We start from the raw sequence: 9,108 nt of genomic DNA, 5'->3' as shown, positions 1-9,108 counted from the left end.
TCTTCAAAGGGTTAGGCTTTAGGCAGGAAGAAGAGAAGATGGCCAATAAGGGTCTTTAATTAACTGACAGACGAATAATCGATGCTCGTTGATCAGACGATTGATGTCCTGAGGTCTCTCTTCCACCACAGACACTGCCCGTGTGTGTGAACCCCTCTAACTCAACCTCTGTTTTCACTTCAAAGACACAGGGCAGGTGATGTGCTAATGTGTCTGTTAATGTGCATTTACCTGTTCTTTAATGTTCTCAATAAACATGTCTGATCCTTCGGTCACACCTAATCTAAGGGGCTGGTTTACTTAGGGCTTTTATCCTGGGCGCGTATTCTTGACCAATGCAGTTTGTGAAGCAGTAAAATAATAATAAATATCGTCTGTCTATTAGATAATCCTGGATCTTTAAATATACTGTATGACAGCAGTCACGTTAACCATGCTAATACATCAATACAAGTATTCTAACAAGTACTATCCCGTTTCTCAAATTATCTGTAAAAATGTATTTGTTATTCTTTTTTTTTATAAAAACCCAGATTTCTCATTGTTTCTTTTTCTTGTGAGTGCACATACATGTTTACTTGTGTTTTTACAGACCTGCTTCTTGATATATGCGAGTGGTCATATCCATTTTCATCTTATCCCACACCCTTATTCTTTCATTTAAAAAAGAATAATAAGCATCACTTCATAAATTTTTTTCTCATTTTGATACGGACCACAGCAGCCATAAAAGCAAGGCTGACATTTGTAACATTTCATAAATCTGTACAAACTATGCACCATAAATTGTACCTCAGGAAAGATGATCCTTTGTGAATAAAACAAAGAGTATTGTTTAGAAAATGACTATTTATTTTAAAAATAAGTTTAAGGAATCCAGTGATATATGTAAATATTCAATAATCAGAGTAAAGTGCCAAATAACATTTTCATAAAAGAAATCTGTACAAAAATACACAATTAAAAAAAAAAAAGAATTGGAATGTGAGTAAGACAGTTATGCTGCCATGGATGTCATTTTATATTACAAAGACGGCACAAGACTCGAACTTCAACTTCAAGATGTTCAGATGAAAGGGGAGAATGTCCTATCCGTGACACATCCCAAAAAATGGGGATCGCATTCCATAGATCCTCTCTCTGCATTAAAATCTGGAGTAAGCCATCTCTCTGTCTCTCTCTCTCTCTCTCTCTCTCTCTCTCACACACACACACACACACGCACACACACGCACACCTCCACACAGACCTGATATGCTTTTCTGAAGTCCCGGTGTGCTTCAACAATACGATATTGCTTTAAAAAAAAAAAAATCAAATCAGCTTTATTCAGTCCAAGACCCTCCTTTCATGGAGTGTCAAAATCAGTTTTTTTGGTCCAATCTTTTGAATGGAATCTCCATTCAATGTGAGTTATCAGTCTCTGGAGGAAAGCGCTGCTGGCAGAGTGGTATAGATTTCCTGAACTCGCATCTCGCCCACATTCCAGCAGTTAGTGGCGTGGCGTTCCCCCCCTGGGACACACACACGCAGTTCCCCCTGAACTGCTGTTGAGGCGCTCACGAGCAACAGCGCTCCCATCCCGTGTCACTTTTAGTTTTTCTTTCATTTTTGAAAAAAATTCGGCTTGGCTTTGTTCCAGTGTCCCCATGTCACTCCTCTCGCCTTGCGCATCTTGGATGTCACTTTATCTTTGAGGGTTTTAGTTCCTTGACCTGCATGTGCAGGGTTTTGTGGACCGCCAGGGTCCTCGACTGGCAAAAGCCCTTCCCGCACTCCTGACATTTGAAAGGCTTCTCTTTGGAGTGGATGTACCTGAAAAACCAGAGAAAGAAAAATCACTCACTGGCTCATACACGTGTTGTGAAAAACACTATCCCAGCCACTGCTGTTATTTTTATCCAGAGATGACAGTGTGTGAATTCTGACACATTCGCATGAAATGTTGGTACAATACACGTTCTCTTTGATTACATGTACAACTGTTTCTTTGTCAATGGTAACTTATCCAACCTGTTATAATGACTCACTTTGGATAAAAGCGTCTGCTAAATAACCTGGAATCGTAAATGTAAAAGTAGACTGTTCAATTTTCTTTTTACTTCCTCTGGATCAGTGTTCATGCTAAATGCCTGTAATGTAATGCAATGTAATTTGAAGGTGCCAGCTAAATGTGTGTAATGCAATGTAAAGGCGATGCTAAATATGCAGCCCAAAGATGTTTGGGATATGGATATGCTTGGGATATAGGTATGTTGGGGATATGCGTATGTTGGTGGTATGGGTATGTTAGGGGTATGGGTATGTTGGGGGTATGGGTATGTTTGGTATGTAGGTATGTTGGGGATATTGGTATGTTTGGAGTATGGGTATGTTGGAGGTATGGGCATGTTAGGGGTATGTGTATGTTGGGGATATGTGTATGTTGGGGTATGGGTATGTTGGGGATATGTGTATGTTTGGTATATGTGTATATTGGGGATATGTGTATGTTGGGGGTATGTGTATGTTTGGTATATGTGTATATTGGGGATATGTGTATATTGGGGATATGTGTATGTTTGGTATATGTGTATATTGGGTATATGTGTATGTTTGGTATATGTGTATGTTGGGGGTATGTGTATGTTTGGTATATGTGTATATTGGGGTTATGTGTATATTGGGGGTATGGGTATATTGGGGGTTGGTGTATATTGGGGGTATGTGTATATTGGGGGTATGTGTATATTGGGGGTATGGGTATGTTTGGTATATGTGTATATTGGGGGTATGTGTATGTTGGGGATATGTGTATGTTGGGGATATGTGTATGTTTGGTATATGTGTATATTGGGGGTATGTGTATATTGGGGGTATGGGTATATTGGGGGTTGGTGTATATTGGGGGTATGTGTATATTTGGGGTATGTGTATATTGGGGGTATGGGTATGTTTGGTATATGTGTATATTGGGGGTATGTGTATGTTGGGGATATGTGTATGTTGGGGATATGTGTATGTTGGGGTTATGTGTATGTTGGGGTTATGTGTATGTTTGGTATATGTGTATATTGGGGGTATGTGTGTGTTTGGTATATGTGTATATTGGGGGTATGTGTATATTGGGGGTATGTGTATGTTGGATATATGTGTATATTGGGGATATGTGTATGTTGGGGATATGTGTATATTGGGGATATGTGTATGTTGGGGATCTGGCCCGGCGGCTTGGCGTACCTGTGGTCCCTCAGGTGGTCCTGCCTCCGGAAGGCCTTGTGGCAGATGTCGCAGGTGTAGGGCCGCTCGTCCGTGTGCGTGCGCTCGTGGATCAGCAGGTTGTAGGACTTGGTGAAGTGCCTGCCGCAGAACTTGCACACAAACTCCTTCTTGGTCTTGGAGGGCAGCCGGCCGCGGCTGGGCTTCCTCTCCGAGGACAGCTTGGCGACGTCCAGGAGGGACCCCAGGGCGGGCGCGGAGCTCAGGTCCTCCGGCTTCACGGGCTCCTCCTGGGTGGCCGCCACGGCCAGGTTGGCGAAGTCGAAGCGGGGCTTGCTCTTGCCCTGGCCCGGGGACGAGCACTCCTGCTTGGGCTGGACGAGGTGGGGGAAGAAGGGGGGCAGGAGCGCCGGCAGCGGGAAGCGGCCGTCCATCAGCGCCGGGAGCTTGGAGAAGGTGCAGCGCGGCAGCGCCAGGGGAGGGTATCCCAGGGTCCACTGGTGCAGGTGGACCGCGTGCAGCGCGCTGAAGCTGTAGATGTTGGGCACGTGGTCGGAGGGCAGCTGGAGGCCATTGGAGGCCTGGAGCAGGGAGTAGTTGGCCAGCTGTAAGGAGGGGTGCAAGGGGACCGGCGCAGCCAGAGTCTTGCTTCCCATTTTTGGACCGCCAGGGATCGTCAAACAGGATCAGCAAAGAGCGGATGTCCCTTTGAGGAAAAACAAAACAAAAGATGATTTAGTACAGCTGATGCTACTAATACTACAACTAACTACTACTACTACTACTATTACTACTACTAATAATAATAATAATAATAATAATAAAAGAAGAAGATTACTAATAATACAATAACAATTATCTGTAATTGTATTTTCAGTTTCAGTATTTATATATCTCTGCACAAATAGCATTGCTACTGTAAGCTACCCAACAAGTAATTTCCCCTTCCTTAAAAACCCATTAATTACATTCCCATTCCTGACAGCACGCACAGCCAATACACAAACAGTGAAGTTTTATTCCTGCCGCGGTCGTTTAACTCGGTTTGATCTTTTCAGAGGCCTCATTACCTTGGGATTAAGGCTGAGGTGTACAAATGTGCGTCTTTTACATGCAGACAAAAGGCAGCGTTATTTCTGAAAAGAGCCCCTTTGTCGGTAAACTCGCTCTTAAGGGGTTGATAGATGTGTATTCAGGCCTCTGGCCCACGGGACCCCTCTCTCTCAGAGAAGCGCGCTACTGCACCGGTGTGTCCTGGAGGCTCAGAGAGCGAGCGCAGCGCTCGTGTTTGGTGTGGGCGTTTTCAGTTTCCGCAAAATGCGCCCCGGGCCGTTTAGAACAGGTACACAGAAAGGAACTATTCACCGGGCGAAATACCTCTCCGAACTGTTGAATCAAGTTTGATAAGAATAAATACAATGTCTCTTTGTTTCGTTTAATAACTTGATTGACACACTGTCGGTGCATCCACGAAATTACGGCTGTAGTTTTCAGTTGTTCTCAATGGGCTAAATGAAAAAGGCTTGACACCTGGAACAATACTTGTGTTTCAAATCACATATCAATTTGGGTTAAAAACGAACAGACGTTCTATTACTGCTGTTAGGACCTAGCTACTCTGTGAGCTTTATGCTATGTTTCTCAGCAGGAAAAAAATAAGTTTCCTTTGCTAAATGCATCAGACTATATGACTCTTCATTTTAGCACAGCTAGCAAACCAACCAGGCTGTAAAGCATTAAAAAGTCCACGCAGTCCACATTGGGGTACTCGGTGGGGAAGTTTTTGCTGTAAATAAAAAGTGAAATAGTACTAATTAGAACTGCTAGAGCTCAAAGGCCCCCCGGGGATTTCGACTTTCTGATCATGACGCAGAAGTAATTGACTTTTACTTACTAGGTCATTAGAGGAGATCAGCAGTTGCTCTCGGGCCGTCTGGTATCCTTAACCCTTTGATGTGAAATACACCGCGAGGAGGAAGTAACTGCACTACGTCTTAAACATCGCCTGGTTGCTGCAGGATACACGACGACTCACGAATCCAGCCAGCCCCGACAATGCGTGAAAATACAGTCAATGCTTGAAGCAGACACCTCAGGAGCCATACTTTAGGCTATATATTTATGTTTCACACTGGAAATGTAAAAGCTGGAATGCGCCTTCAGACAAACTCGTAAAAGCAACACAACAAACACTATGTTCTAATTGGGTGGACGTTAAAACCCAGGGTAATAACGTCATATGGAATTCCAACACTGGTGACCCGCACTAACCGCAAGAGACATTCCGCCAAGAAGCGGTTTGCTAATTGGTGAGATTTTGCATTGACGCTGGTAAGAAAAGTCACACCAGAGTCCCCATTTTCTTCCTAGCACGCCGAAATTGATCAATCTCAGGCCAGATTTCCTCCTCGCAAATTTACCCAGCCATTAGGTGATGACAGAACTGATAGATCACTTTGGATTTCTATCGCCGCGTACGGCCTTGATCTAACAGAGACATTGTTCTCTGACAGGAAAGGTGAAAATGCCTTATTTCTGTATATTGTGAGAAAATAAATGGGAAACAAATAAAATTACTGTGCTTTTGTTTAAATATTATCGTATTCTATAATTTATCAACCTACAGTAACCAATACTCATAACACAAAAAAGTGGCATGCTATTATTATTATTATTATTATTATTATTATTAAAATATTAATAGTATTAGTATTATTCATATACTTTGTAGTAGAACACAGTAAAATGCTGAGTGTTAAATCGACTATTTCAGGGTAGCCTACATAACATACCTAATTGGACTCATACGTTGCCTACTCGGAGTTTAATTATCACTTGACATTTTAATGTGTGGTAGTAGCAATATTCATGTTAACAATTTTTATTCTCACAAGATCACGAAACCCTCATTATTTATTAAAAGCGCTTGAAACATACATTGTGTATTTAATTACAATACATTTTCTAATAAATAAATAAATAGCATTTTATTTATTTTATTTATCTTTTATTTAACCAGGTGAGTCCCATTGAGATTAGCTCTTTTACAAGGGAGCCCTGGCCAAGGGAGGAGCAAGCAGAGACTACGACATGCAATTCAATGCAATACCAAAGCACAACACAAATGACACATTTATACAATCCACAACACAGATGACACATTTATACAATCTCAAGTAAATCAGCTGCAGATTTTAATGTCTGAAGTAAACTATTTTGCAACAATTAGTTGTGTTGCAGAAGTGTAACTGCTTGCGAATTTGGTCTTAAAGGTGAACTGTCAGTGTGTGATGTGTATTAGTTTGGGGTGCAGGGGGGGTTGAAGCTTAACGTTAAGGCAGAGCCTTTGGTCAATTGTGCAGCAATTGCGCAGCAATTATCGCCTATGCGCATGCCTGTATCAGTGCACTGATGCAGAATGCAATTGGATATCGGTGCTTGACCGCAATGAAATAAGCAAACCGAGGGCAAGGGGAGATTAAAATTTGAGAAAAAAACGAGGAGAAATGTATTTAGTTATTTATTTAGTATTTGTCCTAATTATAAAAAAATGTTTTTTGCTTTTTTAAAATAAAAAAATCACAAGCAATTCGATAAAAATATAAATACCATGAGTATACATAGGCAATGACAATGTCATCTAGGCTATATTTGGACAAAACTGCAAACATTTCGCGGCTCTCCAGGTAAAAAAAAAAAACGCTGATCAAGTCTACAACCAGGGGAAACAAATCACTCGGTAGCCGTTACTCAGTACACTTCAAAAAGAACGTCACGCAGAGGCCACGTTTCCAGCGGTTGTTCGTCGGTATCTGGTTTGAAGAGGCCGTTGGGAATCAGGTTAACTGATAAAACGAATTGCTTAGCTTACACAGCGCGTGAAGCATGACCAATCTTCCGTTTCCATATCTGACGATTCGATCTTTATTGTAATTATAGACGCATGGTTCCCACTGTGTTTATTTTGTACGTAAAGGATGCAATTAAAAGTTATTGCCACAGTCATATAAAAAGGTGAGTACGATGAGTCATTTGCCAAAATTATGTGCTGTACAAGTAATTAATAATGAAATAAAGAGTCATGATACGGCATTTGGTTGACTCTAAACGCTAAAGTTAAAAGAAATAGTTAATAAAGCACGATATAACGACAGTATTATTATAATGATGACAGTGGCGAAGATGACTAATTATTATTATTATTATTATTATTATTATTATTATTATTCATATTGTTAATAATATATATAATAATATATAACGTGGATTAGGTTTTCATTTTATAAAGCCATAACTCACTTCATAATAGTGCTTTTCCAAAGGTACTTCAACCGAGCTTTCCCACCATAATTTAAAGGGAAACAAACAGATAGTTTAATTAAATATTCATTCTGAGTATTAAAACACATCGGCTACATAGTAGCCTATTTTCGTGCAACATCTTAAAACAATTTAGCAGCCTTAAAACAAAGCTACGGCAGATAAACCAGTCTTATTACATCCGGATATCTTGATCTGATGGTATTCAGTAACAAAACAATCAAAATTAATGAGCACACACGAACTTGGTAGTTATTCTTAACTCAACCTTACTTTTAAGTTCGTTTGACGGTTAACAAACAGAGAAGAGTACTACAGGAAATATATGCTTACTGGTTTAACAGCGTTGCTGATTATTTAGCCATTATACAGAGATATTCAATACTTTAGGATGTACTGCTCTGGCTTTGGCTTTCCCTCTAAAATTATGTTATTCATAATGTTGTCAGGTGTTTGGACACATATTTTCAAATATATGCTATTTGGCCTATGGCTTAGTAATCGATATGCTTCCGTTCATATCTGATGTTATCACTAAAGAAAACCATGTCTGCAACTATATGACTGTCATGTTTTCATTGAAAGCATATTTCCTTTCCCGTATGCAGGCGATTTCAGTAGCCTAACTTAGCCTAACATTACCGCACATGTATATTATTTAACCTGAGTGGATGGCTTTAATTCTTAATTTACACGCACATACTTAAGATAAAGCAACTTATTCCACCAGGAAAGTCGTGTATTGGGTTAGCTCTTCTCCTCGGAGCTCACACCTGTTGATCACACACGCATCTCCGTTACCAAAGTCGTCGAAATTACACGTGCTGTGCTCTAGAACAGCACGGGTAGCATGTTCTTAGATCTGAACTTCAGATTTAAATACTTTCTTGGAGTACCTTACTAAGGCGCACAGCGCGGCGAGTGCAGGTATCAAGTGTGAACAGTCCTTAAAATCAATCAGCCAGGACTTAGAACCCCGTCTATTAAAATGCAGTCACGGCAGTCAGCCAATGTATGTTTGCTTCTGCTCTTAAAGGAAAGAAAAGAAACTGGAGCTAACATCGTCATAACTTAACAGTGAGAGAGAGAGAGAGGGAGAAAACCGAGTTTGTAAAACAGCCTTAAGTAATATTTACCGAGTCCGTGGCGATCAGTCCAACAGGGTCAGGCTGGAAGTTCTCTCACAGGAGTTCGTAAGATGTTTTGCAAATCAATGCAGAAGTATTTGAAGTGTCGCTTGAAGTTTATAGAAAGTTCAGATCTCATGAAAACGACTCGGGTTGTGCGCAAAGTTTAAGATGACAATGCAACTAATCGCCTGTAGTTATCGGCTGTGTTGAGGAGGTATTCTGTACCCAGGGCTGTGCGATTCGAGCGAAACGCCTTCAAACACTGTCCTGCGGTCTGCGTTCAAACCGCCTCTTTATTGCAACCAAACCCTTCTACGTGCACATGCGCATCACCCAGCCAGCCCCCATCCAAAAAAGGAGCGCTTTACTGTAAGCTCAAGTTTTAACATGGGCTGAGACCCCCAGACGCAAAGACTTAGGTGATGTAAACGACTATATTTTCAGCAGCTGGCACAATGCA

The 9,108-nt window shown here is 41.0% G+C and overlaps 1 protein-coding gene across 2 annotated transcripts; it reads right to left on the bottom strand.

Moving 5' to 3' along the window:
* Positions 1-831: 831 nt before the first annotated feature.
* osr1 (odd-skipped related transcription factor 1) lies at positions 832-8,893 on the bottom strand. Of its 2 annotated transcripts, none has more exons than XM_061263783.1 (3): positions 8,655-8,893; positions 3,220-3,904; positions 832-1,815 (listed from the first exon to the last, which is right to left on the bottom strand). In XM_061263783.1, the coding sequence occupies exons 2-3, from the start codon at positions 3,852-3,854 to the stop codon at positions 1,683-1,685; spliced, it is 768 nt and encodes a 255-aa protein (XP_061119767.1). In that variant the 5' UTR covers positions 3,855-3,904; positions 8,655-8,893; the 3' UTR covers positions 832-1,682. The 2 variants fall into 2 exon arrangements, with proteins under 2 accessions (XP_061119767.1, XP_061119775.1); XM_061263791.1 differs by lacking the exon at positions 8,655-8,893 and adding an exon at positions 5,093-5,160.
* Positions 8,894-9,108: the final 215 nt, after the last annotated feature.

The sequence above is a fragment of the Conger conger genome, chromosome 1 (assembly GCF_963514075.1).
Source record: "Conger conger chromosome 1, fConCon1.1, whole genome shotgun sequence".
In the NCBI taxonomy this organism is placed as follows: domain Eukaryota; kingdom Metazoa; phylum Chordata; class Actinopteri; order Anguilliformes; family Congridae; genus Conger; species Conger conger.
The sequence above is the reverse complement of the archived record's forward strand: the minus strand, read 5'-3'. Positions and strand labels throughout refer to the sequence as shown.

What these genes read in the sequence shown, in the direction of transcription:
- osr1 (XM_061263783.1), bottom strand. Translation starts at nt 3,854, where the DNA reads ATGGGAAGCAAGACTCTGGCTGCGCCGGTCCCCTTGCACCCCTCCTTA. An exon ending in GACCACCTGAGGGACCACAG is followed by an intron (nt 1,816 to 3,219) that starts GTACGCCAAGCC and finishes CTGGTTTTTCAG; the next exon opens with GTACATCCACTCCAAAGAGA.